The following is a 20801-nucleotide window of genomic DNA, read 5'->3' as shown; positions in this document are numbered from 1 at the left end:
TGGGGTGGGTGGACAGATGGCACAGGAGCAGGGCCTCAGAGAGAAGGGGCTATGTGAGGGCAGGAACTCAGTAGGGGGATGTGGCATTGGCAGCGTGAGGACACAGCCTTGGCGGGTGGTGTGGTGCAGGGGTGACTGCCACTCCTGGGAGAGGCTGTTGGGCCCTGGTGAAGACCTTATCAGATGGAAACAGTCATAGAATATCAGGGTTGGAACGGACCTCAAGAAGTCATCTAGTCCAACCCCCTGCTCAAAGCAGGACCAATCCCCAGACAGATTTTTGTCCCAGATCCCTAAATGGCCCCCTCAAGGATTGAACTCATAACCCTGGGTTTAGCAGGCCAATGCTCAAACCACTGAGCTATCCCCTCCCCCAGTCCAACAACTCCAGCAGAATGCAATTCCCAGCTTGTAGGGTCTGGTTAATGGACACCTCCACCATCCCTGGCTGACAATTTTAAACAGTTCCAGGATCTTATCAAGAGGCTCGTGGATTCTTTGCAGATTCCCTTTGAGGAGGTTCAAGAATCAAGAACCACATCATAAGTTGGTTGACATCCTCAATACAGCTTCATCTGCCTGCATCTCCCTACCTGTTACTGAGGCATGCCTGGACCCTGCAAAGATTATCTGGCACTCCCTGGCCTCAATTCTGCCTACTTGCAAGAGAGTGGACAAAAAACATTATGTCCTCTCTGAGGATTCAGAAATTCGTATTCCTCTCCTCTTTGGTGGCTGAGGTGGTTAACGAATGTGGAAGGCAGCACCACACTACATCTACACCAGGGTAGGCAACGTATGGCACAGGTGCCGAAGGCGGCACACGAGCTGATTTTCAGTGGCACTCACACTGCCCGGGTCCTGACCACCAGTCTGGGGGGCTCTGCATTTTAATTTAATTTTAAATGAAGCTTCTTAAACATTTAAAAAACCTTATTTACTTTACATACAACAGTAGTTTAGTTATATATTATATAGACAGAGAGAGAGACCTTCTAAAAATGTTAAAATGTATTACCGGCACGTGAAACCTTAAATCAGAGTGAATAAATGAAGACTCGTCACACCACTTCTGAAAGGTCGCTGACTCATGATATACAACCTATGAAAAAAAATCATATTTGTCAGTTACTTTACAATTCAGAATAACCAGCTACTAGACATTAATGGCAAAGTACAACCACACCAATTATGCTGAGCTGAACTTCCTTACTGAACATGTACCAGCAGAACACAAAGCAATTCCAGGCAATTATTGCAGAAGGCCAACTGCTTGCCAGAACTTCTCTGCAGGCTTCTCTCGATACTACTGATACTGCCACTCATTAGATTTCTACAGCAGAAGGCATGAGCAGGGCCTCCTGGCTTCAGCTCTCAGAATTTCCAAAGGAGGTCCAGAACATGACTGAAGACCTGCCTTTTGATGTCACTAAACTGCTTGCTGACAGCACTGGTGAATCTCTGACATGTTAAAGGGCTCCAGGGCCACTTCATGTTCTCTGGAGATCTATACATCTACACAAAAGAGAAAGTTTAGCAGGACTCAGACAGCACAGAGATCCCAGCCCACCCAATTCTCAAGTTTGCACAGGTCATATGAACCTCAATGCATGGGACAGAGGTTCCTGATGAGAAAACCACCCACCTCCCAACCCTCAACCTCACAACCTCCATCTTGAAGCACCAATTTAGATGGCATGATCCAGGTTCTGAGCTGCCAAAAACTTTCAATACTATCTGCAACGTTTCACCTGCCTTCCTCCCTTCGACAACCACCTTTATCACTTCTGGCAGGCTTGGAAGTCCACCACTATGGACAAGTGGGTTTTGGAAATCATCTCCATAGGGTACTCCATCCACTTCACTTCTCTTCTACCTGACAACCCTGCTTCCCTGTCCCTCTTCAGAGATTCCTCCCATGAGAATCTGCTACAACAGGAAATAGACTCTCTTCTACTCCTGGATGCTATAGAACCAGTTCCCATGCAGCACAGAGGGAAGGAGTTTTATTCCAGATATTTCCTGGTTCCAGAAAAAAAAGTGGCAGTTGGAGACCCCTCCTGTGACACCTTTGTGAAGGCACAAAAATTCAAAGTGGTGGCACTTGCAGCAATAATTCCATCATTGGACCAAGGGGACTGATTCACAGCCCTTGACCTTCAGGATGCCTATTTCCATATAGCAATCCACCCGTCACACAAAAAAGATTCCTATGTTTTACTCTCAGGCCCATTTTCAGTACAGGGAGTGCCCTTTTGGCCTGTCATCTGCTCCAAGGATCTTCTCAAAGGTCGTGTCAGTAGCAGTGGCACAGCTCCGCAGAAAAGGAATACTGGTGCTCCCTTACCTAGACAGTTGGCTTCTGAAAGGTCAACTTCATGGGCAACTTGCAAAGCCATAGACCTCTATCTCAAATTGGGCCTGCAACTGATCATTCAAAAATCCACCTGGACCCCCTGCAAAAGTCAGAATTCATAGAAGCTCATCCTGATTCAGAAGCAGCAAAAAACCTGCCTCCCAGTGCACAGATTCATGGCCCTCTCCAACATAATCAACCTAATCCAGATCAGCCCTCAAACCCCAGTGAAGAACTGTCTTCAGCTGTTGGGGCATATAGCAGCTAATTCTTTTGTCATGGACCATGCAAGATTGTGAACACAATGACTTCAACAGTGGCTCAGGACTGTTTATTCAGCAAAGGGACACAGTCTAACTACACTACTTTCCATACCCACTTTCATAAAGGAATCTCTAAATTGATGGAAATACCCTCACAATGTTTGTGCAGGAGTCCCTTTCACCTGCCCTCCCCCAGCAGTTATCATAACAATGGACGCATCCCTATTAAGATGGGGAGCACATCTGGACACCCACAGGGCCCAGGGCAGGTGGATGCCTCAGGAAACCACTCTGCATATCACCCTCCTGTGACTCAGGGAAGTCAAATATGCATGTCTCCAGTTTTTACCAGTAATCAGGGGCAAACACATAAAAGTCATGATGGACAACATGTCATGCATGTCCTATATCAACCAGCAAGGAGAGGCAAGATTCCCCACCCTTTGAGCCAAGACTGTCAAACTTTGGAATTGATGCATACACAATCAGATCATCATCACAGCAGCTTACCTCCCAGGAGTTCAGAATGTGATGGCAGACACACTCAGCAGGCACTTCTTTCGAGACCATGAGTGGGAGATAGACCTCATCATACTTCATCACTATTCCGGCAGTTCTGCTCTGGAGGCAGGCTGAACCACTGATCCTTGGGGGATGCCTTTCACCTTCAGTGGTCATCAGGTCTACTGTATGCGTTCCCTTCAACTCCTCTAATATCCAAAGTCCTACTAAAAAAATAAAAAAGGACAAAGCCAGAGTTATTCTAAGAGTCCCAACCCGGCCTAGACAAACATTGTTTCCTTACTTGATACAGCTGGCCATTCACTCACCAATCACTCTTCAGGTAGCTCCTCATCTTCTCTCTCAGGAACGTGGGAAGATCCTTCACCCCAAGATTGGAGTTCTTTGCCTCAAAGCATGGCTGGTCAATGGTTCACGGGATTAGAAATGACCTGTTCAGAGGAAGTAAAAAGAGTGCTATTACACAGCAGAAAAGCATGTATGTTTTACATTTACTTATAAAAATGGGCAAGATTTGCTTGCTGGTGTGACCACAAACACATTACACTGACACCTTCATTTTGCTGCAGACATAATGGATTACATTCTAGAACTAAAAAACTTGGGGCTGTTGCTGAGTTTTTAGCATCCACTTGGAAGCCATCACGCGTTTCCATTCTCCAAAAGAAGATTATTCTGTATTTGTGCATCCAACAACGATGAGGTTCCTCAGGGAGCTCATAAATCTCTTTCCACTAGTCAAACATCGTACGCTGGTTTGGGACCTCAATCTGGTTCTTAAACATCTTACAAGATCTCTGTTTGAACTGATGGCTACCCGCTCACTCCAACATTTGTCGATGAAAACAGTGTTTCTGGTAGCCATCATGTCAGCTCAACGAGTTGGGGAAATAGGGGCCCTTATGGCACATCTCCCTTTCATAATATTTTTCAAAGACAAGGTCACATTACGACCACACCCCAAGTTTTTACCAAAAATATCTTCTGAGTTCAGGGGTGCTGGACCAGAGGGTCCAGGGAGCCATGGCACCTCCCACTTTTTACCAGCCCAAAGGGTGAGTGATGGGGAGAGGGGGCAGAGAGGAGTGAGTGAGAGGGTAGAGTCTTGGAGGGAAGAGGTGGTGTGGAAGTGGGGCCTTAGGAGAAGAGGCAGTGCAGGGGCAGGATCTTGAGGGGAAGGGGTAGCACAAGGGTAGGGCTTTGGGGCAAAGGGGCAGGGGCTCAGGGCAAAGGGGCTGCATGGTGTGTGGAGGTGGGGTCATAATTCGGGCACCTGTGCCCATAGCCATGTCCATAGCTTGAGCCAAAGTAATGCTAGCAGAGAGAGCTGACAGTACTATGAATCTCAAATGCCCTGATGGGAGTCCAGATGGCGACCAAGTGGTCTTTTTTTGGTACTGAGTCTAAAGAGGTAGATCTCTTCTTCCTGCCTCGCTCCCCTGTCAGTACCAATGGTCTATCAGAGACCAAAATTTTGGGGTCTCTAGGTTTAACAGAGCCCTCAATACCTGAGGAATCAGCAGCATCATGAGTACCAGGTCAGAGACCAATGGGAGCCGAGTGACTGGAGTCACTGGCAACTTCAACTTCCACCGGCAACCTCCTACCAGGAGAACTTGTGGTATGGTGTTTGGAAGTCTTATGAGAGGAATCTTAGGTCTTTGGGGAGTGAGCCGTGGAGATGATACAGGTATCTGACTTACTTGGAGACTGGCATACAGGGGGCGGGGGGATCTCCTGGCCTGGATCATGGGCCAGTTGCAGTGAGCCCTCCAGCATGAGGAGTTGAAATGTGATCTCTCTGTTTTTTCTGGCTCTAGATTTTAATGCGAGACAGAAGTTGCACTTATGGGAAATATGAGATTCTCCAAGGCAACAGAAGCACTGGGAGTGTCTGTCACTCATTGGGATTGCCTCTTGGCATGACAGACAACATTCAAAACTGGGAGAACCAGGCACGCCCTCCCAGTAAAGTAAAACTCCCAGGTGAGAAACTATCTAAAAAACTATATATAAAAAGTTGCAGGAAGTTAAGCTTTTTTAAACTACTACAGCTAAAACTACTACTAAGTACCAACTACTATTAAGAACAAGTATAATAAACTAGCTACTAAAAGAGCTAAGGGGACAGAATTGAGTTAAAACTTAACGTGGACAACTGCTAAGGCTCTGTCTCAGGCTGAGGCAGGAACCGAAGGCAGTTTGCCCATACAGTGCTATATAGCAACAGCATAGAGCACAAGACTGAGTAACTCATGGGTGGGTCAAACAGATATCGCCAATGAAAGGTGGAGGGAGAGAGAGTGCACTCAGAATGGAGCCCTCACAGAAACACTACTTGAAGAAGAATTTGCAATTACCTCAACTTTTCAGTCTCATAATTTTTCATTGTCCCTGATCATGATGCAGTAGAGATATTCTCAATGGTATTGAATGGACAAAATGGATTAAACATCAAACACATTGTAATGCTGTGTATTGGGCAAATGCTTGGTATACAGTATCTATATGTTACAGAAGGTCTTCTGACTCTTTACATGTTGGCAATACTTGTCTAGCTAATTGTGCCAATAAAGTATTTTTAAACACCACTTTTCTAATTAAGCTCAAGCTCCTTCCTGTCATTCTTTGAGGCAATTGAATGATGTGCTTCTGGTTTCATATAACGACTAACTTGACTCCTGTATGTCCCTTTTCACAGGGCCAAATGCCGAGGCTGTTAGTCTGGTTTTTCTGAGGTTATGTCAACACTATCGCTTATGTCGATATAACTTATGTTGCTCAGAGGTGTGAATAAGCCACCCCTGGAACAACATAAATTACACTGACCTAAGCACTGGTGTGGACAGCTTCTCTCACTGCTCGTTGGGGGTGGATTGACTGGAGAGCTCTCTCTCATTTGCTTAGAGCGGCTACACTAGAGAAATTACAGCAGCGCAGTTGCACAAGTGCAGCTGTGCCACTGTAACCTCTCTAGTGTAGCCATAGCTTTAGACTAACATGGAGGTCAATGAGTCTGGCACATTGTCAGTATTACGGAGCCATGTAGTTATGGCTTTACAGTTAAGGTTGGAGTTTCTCAGCGTTTTACAAAGGAATAGATGAAATGCTTTTTTGGCTTGAATTAGATTTATCAGACCTGGTCAACACAGTTTGTGTACTGGTATAACTATTTCAGTTAAAAGTGTGGATGTATTTTTAACTGATGTTATACCATACAGCCGCTGAGCGCGGGCATATTTATACTGATCTAAAGGTGCTCCACATCTTGTATAGCTTATTCCCCTTCCTGCCTGGCAATAACCCTGAGTGGCCAAACTGCGGCTCACAGTTAAAATGTGGCTCGCAGAATCCCACCTGTTCCCCCACTCTTCGCCTACTGGGAGTGGGGGAGTTTGAGGCTTCTGCCCTACATTGGGGCTAGGGGCTTCTGCCAAAGACGACTGGTGCCTGCTGGGGGCAGGGGGCACAATTTAAAGGTCTGGCCTACTAAGGTTGCCAACTTTCAAATTGCACAAATGCCAACACCATTGCCCTGCCTCTTCTCTGAGGCCCCACCCCCACTCACTCCACCCCCCCATCGCTTGCTCACTCCCACTCACTTTCCCCAGGCTGGGGCAGGGGTTCAGAGTGTGGGAGGGGGCTCTGGGATGTGGCAGGGGTTGGGGTACAGGGATGCGAGCTCCGGGAGTTTGGGTGCAGGAGGGGCTCAGGGCTGGGGCAGGGGACTGTGGTGCGGGAGGGATTGAGGAGTGCCGGCTCTGGCTGGGCACTTACCTTGGGAGGCTCCCGGAAGGGGCCAGCATGTCCAGCTCCTAAGCTCACGGGCAACCAGGCAGCTCTGCGCACTGCCCCTGCCTGCAGGCACTACCCACCGCAGCTCCCATTGGCCGAGAACTGCTACTGGCTGTGGGGTCAGCACTCAGGGCAGGGGCAGACCCCCTGGCCGCCCCTATCATGTCCTGGAGCTGCGCAGAACCAGGGCAGGTAGTGAGCTTGCCTTAGCCCGCCGGGGACTTTTTGCAGCCTGTTAAAATCTCCCGGATTGCTTTCAATAGCCACCGACCAGGAGAGCGAGGCCGATTCCAGCAGCAGGCCAATTGATACTGTAGTGACACTGATACAACTCGTGTGTGGCTGAGGCATTTCATGAAGCTCCTGGCGCCCTCAACTCTTTCCGCAGATAAGAGGGTTGTGAATGTACTGACCCGCCTAGGCACAGGGATCACTAACAAACTGTCCCAGCAAAGGGGCACCACGCCTGCCGCTGCCCAGGGGCACACGGCAGATCCCCACAGGGCCATGCCATGCGCCCCACCCCTCCCGTGGCGTTGCCAACTCTCCAGGAATTGAAGCGTAACCTTCCATGGACTACACCATGTGGTGCAACCTGCACGAACACCGCCAGCCCAAACTGGCAACCCTGCGGCCTCCCCCGGGGGCAGGGTGGCTCCCCCCGAGCGCAAGCATCCTTGGCGGGGCAGCCCCGGCAGTCACTGGGCAGCCCAGCGAGCTCGCCCCCCCCCTCCATGCTCACTGCGCCGGCGCACACTCGCCCCGCCCCTCCCGTCTGCGCGTGCGCCCCAGGCCGAAGCCCGGCGCTGAAGGGAGCCGGAAAGAGGCGCCGCCTCGCTGCTGGCTGGGCCGCGGGGAACGGCCGGGAGCTGCCGCCTAGCGCCCGCTGCGGGGAAGCCCCGCCAGGAAATTCCCGGGGGCAGCTCCGGCTGGGACGCCGCGGGCCTTACGCAAGGCCGGGCTGCCCCCTTCCCGAACCCGGCTGCCAGAGCCCCGCGCGGGATCCCAGCGACAGCTCTCAGCCCCCTTCCCTCCGGCTCGCTTCGCGCCTTCCCCCGCCCGGGGTTCCCCTCCCCGCCCCGCGCTGGGCTGCGGGCCCCGCCCCCCGTGGTCGGCCCCTCCCCGCTGGCGGCGCCGAGCAGCCCCTGCCCGCCCGCCCGGCCGGACGATAAGAGGCGGTGGGGGCCGCGCCCAGCGGCTCGCATCTGCTCCCGGGCGGCGGCGGCTGAAGGGAGAGGAACTAGCAGCAGCGGCTCGGCCCGTGCCCGGCTCCCCTTGGATTTATATGCAGCTGGGGGGGTTATTGTTCACCCTGCTGGAGGAAGAGAAGCGGCCGCGGGGTGATCTGTGCTCTCTTTCCCCCACCATGTGCTCAGTGAACGAGGACAACAGCACGGACCCCCTGGTAGCCCGGTGCAGGCAGCTGGAGGAGACCGTGGAGAAGCTGCACCTGGAGAACAAGAGCCTAAAGAGCAAAGTGCCTCGGTACAAAGCCATCTGCAACCTGTATCATGAGTCCGGGCAGCAGCTGAAGCACCTTCAACTGCAGCTCTCAGCCAAGGAGGCGATGATCGGGGAGCTGAGGGCGAGCGTGGCCAAGTACCAGGCTGTCCAACTGGGAGCAACACAGGAAGAGGAACAGCAGCCATCGCCACCTGGGGGAAAGTTTGCTGAACCTGCTAAATCTCTGGTGGAAAGTTTAATAGATCAGGTTAGCCAAATGAAGCAGCAGCTTCAAGACAGCGAGAGAATTTCAGCACAGAAGGTGGAAACTTTGAGCCAGGTAAAAACACAAATGTACTAAAATAACGTTTGTATTTACAGAGAAGAGTGCCTTCCCCTGGCTGTCCCTTGCAAAGCGCTGAGCTCTATTTTGTCTTCAAAAAGTTGCACACTTGTGAGCCAGGACAATTTAACCCCAGTTAATATGAAAGAGAGTTATTTCTAAACCCATTTTTTAGAGAAGGCTAAGATTTTCAACCGTGAGTACCCAAAGTTCAACACCCTATTTGAAAGGGGCTTGGGTGCTATGATGTGTGGTATCTGTCCCCCTTAGTTTAGGTCACTAATTTAGATGCCTAAATATCGATTTAGGACCCTAAGTTTAGATGCTCTAGATGGTGGATTTGGTTTAGGTGACTTGCCCAATGTCACACAGCAAGCGAGTCAAGGGGCTTGGATTAGAGTCCAGAAGTCAAATTTGCCACACCGTCTGCAAATACTTTCAAGACAGCATCACTTAATATAACCAATGTATAATCACCATGCACTTCGGGGCACTGATAGAATTGTGGGAACATGTCATGTCAAGCAAAAAGTAGTTGCCAGAGATGTCTGTCTCTGCAATTTCTATATGGTACATCTAAATGGTATTTTTAAATGTAATCTAATTTTTTCCTGCTGCTATCAAGATGAGATTTACAGCTAGCACACTAGCTAGTGTACATCTTTATGTAATCTCACTAGTTTGCACAAGCAGAGTGGAAGATTATTGGAAAAGAGCACAAATAAGTTTTAAAATATTTTATTGCAAGTGGTTATTTTTCACTCCATAACATAAATCCACAGTTCCAATATATCTTGATTAAAAGGCATTTCAATAAGATTTTTTAGTTCTTCCTTTTCCCCCCCTTTGTCTGCTTCTTGAACTGTTCATCAGCCCATCTGTACACCAGACCTTAACATTTCAGTTGTAACAATTGCAACTAGTTGGCAATCCGTTGTGGGGGAAAGAGAGGAATCTCAGCTTTCCTCCTTTCTGGTTAAAAACATCTAACACTTTGGAAAAAGTGTTTTACTGTTAACTATTTCTCTTTGGTAACGAAGCAGCCTGGTGCATGTGAAGGGAGTTCCAAACCAGAAAATATTGGAAACTGAAACAAATAGTCTTGTGACAAGTAATCTCTTGACATAATATGGTACAAGAATGTTTCCCAGATGCTGCAGTTCTCTTTAGGCCTGTTCAGGCTTTGAGACTTGTAATAAAACATGATGTCTCTGTTCTGTACAGTGTGCAACTTGGGATATGTCTAGGTATTTACAGCTCTGTCAGCACTCTGCCGTCTGAGTACCTAGTGAGGCAGGTTGATCAATGTCTTATGCCATAAACTACTAGGTAGTGCAACACCAGCCAACATAGCATAGCTTGAAATAGCCTTTTGTTCTTCAAGGGGATTTTTAAGCTTGTCGAATCCTTTTAAAACATTCAGTATCTGTATTGGGTTTGATATAGTTGTGGGTTTGTTCTGAATCCCAGACACAGTGTATTCTTTCCCTTAAGTCCTCAAAGACACCAATCTACAGTAAGTACATGGCAGCATGTCATTTTAAATGTTAACTGCAGTAATTAGAAAATGAAAAGTGCTTTCTGCTGCAGCTTTAAAACTGCACTAGTCAGTATAAATTTGGATTTTAGAAGTGAACGTTTTAAATGCAATTTATTACAAGGCTCTCAAGAGGTAACCCAGTGTCACCATTATCTTGGCTTTTAGCTTGGCAATGCCCCAGTACAGGTTTTTACACATGGGGCTTGGAAACTGAGTTCATGCTCTGCTTTTCCATTGTATTCTTCCATTGGAGAATCAAGATTTGATCTCCTGAGGAATTTAGCGGGGATATTGCATTGCAATCTTCCACCCCCACCCCTTCACCTCCAAAAAATGGGACATATTTTGCAAGATGTACTGTGGCTTTTGCCTCTAAAACTTCTGGTCTATCCTGGGATCCAGGACAACTTGTAGGTACAGTATGTCTAGTGTGTAGGAGTGAACCTTCCAGCCTGGGTCCACTGACTTATGTTAGCAGGGCTTGTGCTAGAACTTTAAAAATAGCTGTATAGAAGGCTCTTTGAAGTTGTGGCTTGGGCTGAGCTTGGGCTCTGAAGCCCACCCCATTCCCTAGGCTTCAGAGCCTGTTGTGTTGGAGGGTATACTTAGCTGTTAAAATGTCTGAGCCAGCAAAATCTGCTCCTGCTCCCAAGAAGGGGTCTAAGAAGGCTGTGACCAAGACCCAGAAGAAGGGAGATAAACGCAGAAAAACTAGGAAGGAAAGTTATTCAATTTACGTGTACAAAGTGTTGAAGCAAGCTCATCCAGACACCGGCATTTCTTCTAAGGCCATGGGGATCATGAACTCTTTTGTAAATGACATTTTCGAACGTATCGCTGGGGAAGCATCTCATCTGGTGCATTACAACAAGCGTTCAACCGTCGCTTCTCGGGAGATCCAGACCACTGTGCGACTGGTTCTGCCAGGGGAGTTGGCCAAACATTCGGTGTCTGACGGTACAAAGGCTGTTACCAAGTACACTAGCTCTAAGTAAAGATCAACTTCCAAGTGCTGTTTAGACAGCTATTTTTAAGAGCACTGGCCTGATCTCTTTTTCTGTCCTTACTCCCACCCCCAACAGCCCACGTCTGGGCTGGGAGGCTCACTCTTGCTCGTTCCAAAATGCTGTGTAGACATACTAGCACAGGGGTCGGCAACCTTTCAGAAGTGGTGTGCCGAGTCTTCATTTATTCACTCTAATTTAAGTTTTCGTATGCCAGTAATACATTTTAGCCTTTTTAGAAGGTCTCTTTCTAAGTCTATAATATATAACTAAACTATTGTTGTATGTAAAGTAAATAATGTTTAAGCAGATTCATTTAAATGTTTAAGCAGCTTCATTTAAAATTAAATGAAAATGCAGAGCTCACTGGACGGGTGACCAGGACCTGGGTGGTGTGAGTACCACTGAAAATCAGCTTGCGTGTTGCCTTTGGCACCCGTGCCATAGGTTGCCTACCCCTGGTACTAGCAGATTCTGGGGGAAGTGATGTTCCATCAGCTTTCTTTACAGCTGTTGTCCTCCAATTTCTTTCACCCACTAACAATTTAAGTGGAAACATATGAAGTTAGTGCTCGCTGGGTCCGTGTTAATATACAGGTACTCTAAATTTCATTTACAATTTAAGTACATGATGATGCCAGAGATTGGCTGCCCTCTGGACCCCAACAAATCCCAAACTTCAAATCACTCAGAGAGGGGCTTCCATGTGTTAAGGGAGGTAATGTTACAGAGCTTCCAATTCCATGAAACTTTATTGGTACAACAAGATATACAAGCATTGCCGAAGTTAAGAAAATGCAGATCCCTCAGGTGTTTGTCAGGCAGATATAACCCACTCCAGGATAGAGTTACACATTCTGTGTGGGGTTTGTTCCTCTGTCATTACTGTTCTTGATCAAGTTACTGTGTAGAATTATCTTTGCTGTCTCTCAGGATCAGGCATACCATTTGCTTTGATGAAATTTATAGTCTCTGATAGCATAAATAAATTATTTTCTACCAGCTTATAGTTTGGGACACCTGGAGTACAAGAGCCAAACAGAGGTCTTTCATTGCACCCTAAAAGTGGTTGGCACACTACAAGCTAGCTATGCTGCCTGCATCAGAAGCATAAGTTATAGTGCATAAAATGTCATCCTTGTATAAGTATGTAGTATGTTTTTGAGAGAGTGGGATAAACACCCTAATTAAATATTTTCCTTTTTTTAAAAAAAAAAAAAGCCTGTAGTGATTGTCCTGAAATATCAAATAAGAGGTTGGAAACAATCTGCCGTTCATAGTGTATTGGCAAACCTTTTCTGCATACCAACTATTTTCTGACCTAGGATATGTGCATAACCATACGTTCATGAAAATGTAAAATGAGAACTAGAAAGACATTGTAGACCAAGGCCACATTCAGGAAACTTGATGAAAAGTGACTTTTATATGAGTGATCTTGTTTAATGGTAACAAAATATGGTACTAATGACATTCCTGAACAGTAGACTTAAGTTATTCTTAAACAATGATGAGAGAGTTCACTTTTATAAGCCTCTTGGCGTGAGAGTTCATTTTGTGTTCTCAAATACGTCAACTTTACCCCCAATATTTAGGAAGTGCAGAAGCTGAATCGGCAACTAGAAGATAAAGACAGAGATATACAGCAGATAATAAGCCAGCCACAGTATGAAAAAGAGAGAGAAATCTTACAACTCCAGAGAAGCTTGGCAGAGAGAGAGAAAGTCCAGGCCACAAGTGAAGTACTGTGTCGTTCACTCACCGATGAAACTCACCAACTTCAACGTAAATTGGCATCCACAGCAGAAATGTGTCAGCAGCTGGCAAAATGTCTAGAAGAAAAGAGAAAAGACAGAGGGTATTTAGTGGAGCATATTCCCATTGAAAGATCCAATCAGGTACACTTAATATATTTTCTGTCAACATGAATAATTAGGAGGGAGGGATGTTAAATTGTAAGCAACTGTTAATGTAATAGTTCTAAGAGTTATTTCTCACTTTCCCCAATCACTTCAGCTACACTGAAGAGGAAAGGAGAATCTTCTCACAACCTTAACTGTTGGTATTTGTTATTGAGAGATGGAAGCTGTTTTTGATCATTTCTGTCCAAATGTCATGTACATTTTTGCCATCCCTCAACTATCTCTAGTAGTCAGAGCCTCTTTTGGTAGGTGCCATAAGCATCCTTTCCCAAAGCGTTAATATTATGTTTACACACTTACTATTCAGTAAATCAGTGGAGACTAGAGCAGAGCACTAGAGGGTGCTGTGCTGTTGGTGACATTCCTTGGACAAGAGACAAAAATGAGGCCCTTGGGGGTATGTCTGTGCCAGGGGTTCTCAAACTTCATTGCACCATGACCCCCCTTCTGACAAAATTACTACATGACCTGCAGGGATGGGGCAAAGCTCGAGCCTCCTGCCCTGTTTGGGGGAAGCCAAAGCGTGAGCCATACCATCCTGGGGTGGGGAAACCTAAGCCCAAGGGCTTCCACCCCAGGCTGGAGGGGGGAGGGGACTGCACCCTGAGCCCTGCCACCCTGGGCAGTGGGGCTTGTGCTTTGACTTCAGCCCCAGGGTCCCAGCAAGTCTAACGCCAGCCCTGGTGACCATTAAAATGGGATCACAACCCACTTTGGGGTCCTCACCCACAGTTTGAGGATCACTAGTCTATGCAGTTAGGCACCCGTAGCTGGCCTGTGCCAGATGACTGAAGCTCATGAGGCGCAAGCTAAAGGGCTGTTTAATTGTGGGCTCTAGCGCTCTGAGATCCTTCCATCTCACAGCCTCCAGCTCAAGCCCAAATACATACTCCACTGTGTGAGTCCTAGTCAGCTGCCAGTGTCTAATTGCAGTGTAGATGTATCCTTGGACCACAAAAATCAAGTTGGCTTAAATATCATAAGATTTTTAAAATTTGCATTAATTTTTTTCTGATTCATTGAGCCTTGGTGTGTGATCATTTGCCATTTAAAATTCAGCCCTGCACACACAATGTAGGCCTCACTCTTGCTGTTAGGTTGTGGAAGAGGATTCCTCTCTCTTGGGGAAGGATTAAAACACTGGCCAGGGAACCAGGAAACAGAACCAGTTCCTTGCTCTGTCAGACTAGTGTGTGGCTGTGGATAAATTTCATTTGTGACTTAGCTTTTCTATCTATAGTGGAGGTAATATAAAGCCACACAGCCTTGCTCAGGTAAATTCCGTGGTGTTTGAGAGGTGCTTAGATGCTACAGTGATAGCCAAGAAATACTTACCAAGAATCCCCACTTCACTGATAGCAGTCTGACTTCAGTTTCATTGAAAGCCTTGGGAGATGGCAGTCTTAAATAATAGTAAAAATTTACAGGAGAAACCCTATTGTTCCCAAAATGAGGAACTACTTAAAAAAAAAAACAGTTGATTCATGACAGTCATGAGTTGGCAACTCTTGATAATTGAATATACATTATAATCCCTATAAGAAATGGGATATTAAACCAGATGCTGTGGTGACATTCTTTAATCATTTTGTTCATCAAGATTCTTCTTGAAGTTTAAAGCAGATGAAGGTAGTGTTCACTTCTTGTCCTAAGCTGCTGTTACTGAATCTTTTAAAAGAGCTGTGAATTTCAGTGATCCCTGTAGAGAGTTTAAATTTGTAAAGTGCATTGGGAGCCTTTGGGATGAAAGATGCTCCAGTAATGTAAAATATTACTGTGTGAATAGCTGGAGACTGACTTGGATGGAAAGAAAAACAGATTGTTTAATGGGACTTGACATTTTCAGCAGTGTGATATTTTATGTGTAACTGAAATGTCCATCTCTCTAAGTAGTAAGTTTTCAGTCTAATAATTAGCTTACCTTGTACAGTGGGGACTTCCCTGTCAAAGAGAAATTCAGATGTGAGTCTTAGTTCATTCTAGGGAATTTTTTTACAAAAATGCTTTATTACTCATGTACTTTGGTGTGTGTTGTTTTTTTTTTTGTTTTTTTTTTTTTTTTTTTTTTTTTTTTTGAACAGATGACATTTCTTAATGTCCAAAGGCATGTAATTAAATCAAAAGCTCAAAACTTCTGGTCACAAATTTATCAAGCAACTTTATTATTTTTTGTTCTCATTTGCTTAAAGTCGCAGCAAGCCAAAGTGAATGAGTGTTTGTAGCTGCTGGTGGGTTTTGTTTTGTGGTTTTTCAGGTGGGCTATTTCCCTTATGTTAAAGCAAATTTAATTCCTTAAAAAGCTTACCAACAACTGATCTTTTAATGAGCTAATTCAAAACATGTTTGAATAGCTTAAGGAAGAAAAATGGAGGATATTTGTGCTATTTTTAAAATGAAGCTGTGAATACGTCTTAGAGGTTTGTGGTTTTTTTAATCAAAGTAACGCTTATTTTGTCTGACAGCTACAATTTTCAGAGAATAAAACTTCACCCCAAACAATTATTTGCCAACTACAGGAGGAAAACAGGAAGTTACAACAAAAAGTGTTTCATGTAAGTACATTTTTTAGTTTGTAGAATTAGGATTTGATTATACATTTTCAACTACAGAAAATTCCCACTAACAAACCCTAATTTAACTTAACCCTAATGGCACCTTTATGCAGACCCTGAATAGTCTCGATAAAAAATATTAGCTAGCATGTAATCTTTGTTCCCTTGGCAAATACAATCCTCAATATATAACCTAGCTGCCATTAAACACACAAAAATTGAGTCAGAATGTAACATGTTTAAGAAATCTGTTTCTGTCCTAACACATCAACACCACTCAACGTAATCCTTCTCTGAAAGCTTTTGCTTGCAACACTTTTAAGGTGTATATTTTTATTTTTGAATTTTCTGGTACTCTCAGGTGGAAGACTTAAATACAAAGTGGCAGGCGTATGATGCTAGTAGAGAAGAATATGTGAAACGACTCCACCTGCAGCTGAAAGAACTGAAGTCTCAACCTGAACAACAGCAAAGAAATTCAGAGCTGATGCAGAAGGAGATTTCTCGGTTGAACAAATTACTGGAAGAAAAAATGAATGAATGCATTAAAGTAAAGCGAGAGTTAGAGGATGTGAAGAAGGCTAAAGATGGAGATCGTGAGCGTGTACAAATGCTGGAACAACAGGTCATTAGATCTACTCTTTGATCAGATTTGCTTGATTTAGGAATTAAGATTTTCTCAGCAAAAGATGGGAAAAAAGTTCATTGAATTATTAACTTTAAATTGATTTTTCTGATTTGGCACTTGGACATAGGGTGTCTGTGCAAATTGCAAAGGTGGCAGCAGCACAAAGGGGCACACACACTTGCAAGTAAAATTCAGTATTGGAGGAATTCTGTGATAGCTTTATTTTCCTCCAACACAAAATATCAGTATTTTTGTAAATTCTGTATATCTAGTACTGTTAAGTGCAGACATACTGTAGAAAATACCACCTGCACTCTGAGCCAATTTTATGGAGTATTAGTTTAAATATTAGAGATGGGCGAATCTATATAATTCGTTCACAAACTATGACCTCTGCTAACTCACCACTCTCAGTAAATGGCTAATGTATTTAAATGATTCATTTTCAGGTACTTGTTTACAAGGATGATTTCACATCTGAAAGAGCAGATCGAGAGCGTGCACAAAGTAAAATACAGGAACTTCAGGCAGAAGTTGCTTGTCTACAGCACCAGCTAACCAGGAGACAGGTAAAGAAATCTAGAAAGGCAAGATATTAAACCAAGTTGTTTTCATTAAGAAGAGAAACTCAACCTGAAAATCAGATGCACCCCAAACAAAAAAACAACTCCAAAACATACCAATAAATCATGGACAGTTTTTTGTTCAAATATCTTAAATTCAGAGGTGTCAGAGCTGTAACTGCTAAATCCCATACCCGTATTTCAGAACTTCAGTTCTAGAGGAATTAGGAGTTGTCTTCTCCTATTTATATAATGCCTCTTATTAGTCCCAGTTTCCCTTCTGTATTGAATCAGCACAACTGGAAATATTATTTCTTCTCATGGATTTAGACACTGTACCAGTTCAGTACAAAGAGGGAATAGGTGGAACTCGCTTGTTTTTTAATATCAGTTATTGTTGCACATATGATACTTGACCCCCAATCACTTATTTTATGTGGGTCTTATGATTGTTTGGAACTTAATCACCTTTGTCTCTGGCTCTGATTGCTTTGAGTTTCAGTTAAAAATCTTTATATGCATCACCTTTTGAATCTTGTCAGCCTTATCAAAATATTGTCAACACTAGAATTTTAGATAACCCTTTTGGGCTCAAAATTGGATTTTTCTGATATTGATTTTTTTTAAATTATTTTAATTTTCTAGGAATCAAGAGACACAACTGGTCATGTTAGAGTTCACACTGGGAACCAAAATCATCGTGTGTATGTACAGACAAATGTCGAACATCTACTGGGCAACAGCCAAGCCCAGTCAGGCGTGAGGAGAACAGGTTCACAATCTGAACAACCTGCTACACGCACAGACAGTGGGAGTTCAGGGTCAGAGAGAAGAGGACAGGGTGAACTTCAGTGCCCTCATTGCATGAGGTTCTTCAATGATGAACTCAGTGATGAATTTCTCAGACATGTTGCTGAATGTTGTCAATAATCTGACCTGAGAAGTGCAATCAAATATCAAATCAACCACTACTTGATACTAAGAAAACAGCACTTTGAGATGTATACTACAGTACCAATTAATGTTGGTTATTTTTAATATTTATCATCCGGTTTGGATGTTTGACTGACTTATCTAAGCAGAAATTCAGTGCTTAGAGAAATTTGATGCCAAAACTTATTTGAGGACAGCTGAGTGAAAGAAGTTGGTTACTAATCTACAATAAGGGCAAAAAAAAAATGAAATAATTCATTTTAAATGGCCATAATGTGGGATGTTAGGAACCAGCACAATGAGAAATTTCTACCTCTTACTTCATTCCACCAGCTGTTGGACTGCACCAGGGATCTCAACATAAATCAAGCCATTTTGCAAAGAATGGAAATATACAAATTAACACTCCAACAAATGTGAGTGTAGCAGATGCAAACCTGCTACAAGCCAAAAGTGCTGGATGGGCTAGAGCAGACAGACTTACAAGCAAAAGTCTGATTCTTTGTACTTGTGGCAATCTGAAATATTTAAAAAGGGTAAAGAGTGACAGTATCTTAACTGGATTTGAAATCTGGATACCTTCCTTTTCACAGATACAGCCATATAGGGAAGAGTGGCAAAAAAGGTAAGGTGGGGGGAAAAGCTTCACTGTGCCATATCTGGGGTACAGTTGAATAGAGACATCTCATTTGTCAATACCTTGAGTCTGTTAGGCATTTTAATACAACAGAATGAAATCAGTCATGTCTCTGTCTGACAGAGTTTTTATTTATCACTTGCATTGAATGTGAGGAAAATGTTAAGGTACTAGTTACTCTGATCTAAACCCTCTCTTTTTGCACTGAAACATTGCACAGGGATTGTACTTATTTTCTTCTGTGCTAGAAAGTGACTGTACATGCGTGAATACAGTTTGTATACAAATATTTTTAAATTGTCAAACTTTTATTTTTATAATAAAATATTGGGGGTGTAGTTGCTTTTACTGGGTTAGTAATCTACTTCAGTGGAAAATAGTGTAAATGCAGCTGGACTTAATTTCTGGCTTCAAATAAGAGTTGCCACATTACTTTATACATAAGCCGCTGTTACATAAAATAGATTCCTTATCATACACTATTTTCCAAGAGTAAGTGCTAAGTAATTGAAGAGGAAGAATGAGCCTGGGGTTAAGGTGCTCGTTTGGGAACTAGGTTGTCTCCCACGATCAATTCCTTCCATGCCACAGACTGAGGAACTTGTACAAGTTACTTACCTCCTGTGCCTCAGTTTCCCATCTGTAAAAGAGGGAAAATAGCATTCCGTACCTCACAGGGCTCTTGAGACTAAAGAGTAAAGAATGTGAGGTGCTCAGCTACTGTGGCAGTGGGGGCCATCTAAGTACCTAACAGATATATAGAGCTTGGGCTTAGAAAAAATGTACCTCACCATGACAAGGCTGGAGTCTAAGTAAAGTGGGTAGGGAAAAAACCCTGCACCAGCAGGCTGTCTCCAAATTAAAGGATCATTATTCAGTACTGTATAGTGTGCGTTTTGCATATCATTACTTACCTTGCTTCACTTCATTCCTCTCCACTCATCCCCATTTCCTTTAACAGGTCAGAGTACAGCTTGTCTGACATTGTCTTTCTCCTTGCTGTAGCGTACTTGTCTATTTTTCCTCTCTCTCTCTCTTTCTCCCCCTGCCCCAATGTCCTATTAACTGTTGTCATATGCCCATCACAGCACTTGGAGATACTAGGTATCTCACAACTAGTAATAAGAGACTGAAGGGAAGGAGACACTGTCCAGATGAGATGCTGTCACAGGGCCCCTCTGTCACTATCCAGTGAACCACTGCCCAGTCAGTTCAGATGGTTTTACAGTCAAACACACACTGGGCTGTTTCTTTCACCAAGGTGTGTATTTATTCTCTTACATAGTAATACCGTGCACTGTGGGCTTACAGCAAGCATAGGTTTCCCTACAGCCCTCACTCTTCAGCCCAGGCTCACCATGTGAGGTTCTTACTGAGCTGCCCTTGCTTGCTTTTTCCCTCTCTTACATTCTCCCAGTTACCTTGTTAGCCCAGCAATTGCTGCCCAGGTGCTCTCAATCCTTCCAACAGGAAGTGTATAATTGGCCTCAGATGGGCCTGCAGCCTTCTTCAGGCTGCTGCAATGTCAGTAATTATTAAATGTAAATATTTATAGACTAATAGGTCAGTCTACAACTTATTCAAATGAAAAGTTTTATGTGGAGATTAGAGCTATATTGTTTTCTTAAATTCAGAGATGTGTTTTGAGTTCTGTTTTAGTTCTGCAGCAAACCACATTGAATTACATTTATCAAAGCATTAATCTACTAAATACTTTTTTCCCTTGTCCTTCCATCCACCAAAATAAACCCTGATATTTACCCAGAAAAATTAAGTTTTTTCCACCAGTTTTCACCTCTTATTACTACACTACCCCCAATAAATTCCCAGGAAAAATTAAATAAGATGAAAATGAAGGGCCCTACACATAGATCATTGCATCAGTCACTTCTGACAGGTCTGGCTGAATTGTCCCTCCAGAGCCGCAATTTCTGGATCCCTCTCCTCCTCTGCCCCTTGTTTGGGGTGGGTTTGCCCACGAAGGCCTCCATGTCAATGTCCTGCTGTCTTTCTCTCCTTCTCCTGCCAACTGGTTCTGTACCCTGTGTCTTGTCCAGGGATTGCTCCTCCTGGATACCTGTTCAAATGTTCACAGAAAGGCATCAGGCTCATCACCCTGGGCCATCTTACAGAGTCCTAGACCCACTGTTTCATTTCCAGTCCCCTCACTGGCACTCACTTGCCTCTGCAGGATCTGTTACTATACCTGGGCCTGCTCCTTGACGAATTCTGACAAAGTTTGTTGCTGGTCCGCCTGCCAATTCAGTATTGCTTGCCTCTGTCTGCTGCATCTCCTGTTA

At 44.3% G+C, this 20801-nt stretch overlaps 2 protein-coding genes and 1 long non-coding RNA gene across 4 annotated transcripts; 2 read left to right on the top strand and 1 right to left on the bottom strand.

Moving 5' to 3' along the window:
• Positions 1-1024: 1024 nt before the first annotated feature.
• Positions 1025-7005, bottom strand: LOC115652165. Of its 2 annotated transcripts, none has more exons than XR_004000569.1 (4): positions 6919-7005; positions 3450-3572; positions 3130-3347; positions 1025-1102 (listed from the first exon to the last, which is right to left on the bottom strand). It is a non-coding gene; the product is annotated as an uncharacterized LOC115652165 (long non-coding RNA). The 2 variants fall into 2 exon arrangements; XR_004000568.1 differs by having other exon boundaries at positions 1030-2456.
• Positions 7006-8114: 1109 nt separating this feature from the next.
• TNIP2 (TNFAIP3 interacting protein 2) lies at positions 8115-18849 on the top strand. The gene is made up of 6 exons (XM_030564322.1): positions 8115-8719; positions 12862-13164; positions 15651-15740; positions 16102-16365; positions 16818-16937; positions 17577-18849. The coding sequence occupies exons 1-6, from the start codon at positions 8222-8224 to the stop codon at positions 17859-17861; spliced, it is 1560 nt and encodes a 519-aa protein (XP_030420182.1). The 5' UTR covers positions 8115-8221; the 3' UTR covers positions 17862-18849.
• LOC115652379 (histone H2B 8-like) lies at positions 10565-11398 on the top strand. Its single transcript, XM_030564323.1, has one exon. It carries the CDS (start codon positions 10880-10882, stop codon positions 11255-11257), a length of 378 nt encoding a protein of 125 aa, XP_030420183.1. The 5' UTR covers positions 10565-10879; the 3' UTR covers positions 11258-11398.
• Positions 18850-20801: the final 1952 nt, after the last annotated feature.

The sequence above is a fragment of the Gopherus evgoodei genome, chromosome 5 (assembly GCF_007399415.2).
Source record: "Gopherus evgoodei ecotype Sinaloan lineage chromosome 5, rGopEvg1_v1.p, whole genome shotgun sequence".
Classification (NCBI taxonomy): Eukaryota; Metazoa; Chordata; order Testudines; family Testudinidae; genus Gopherus; species Gopherus evgoodei.
Note: the sequence above shows the minus strand (reverse complement) of the source record. Positions and strands in the feature narration are given on the sequence as shown.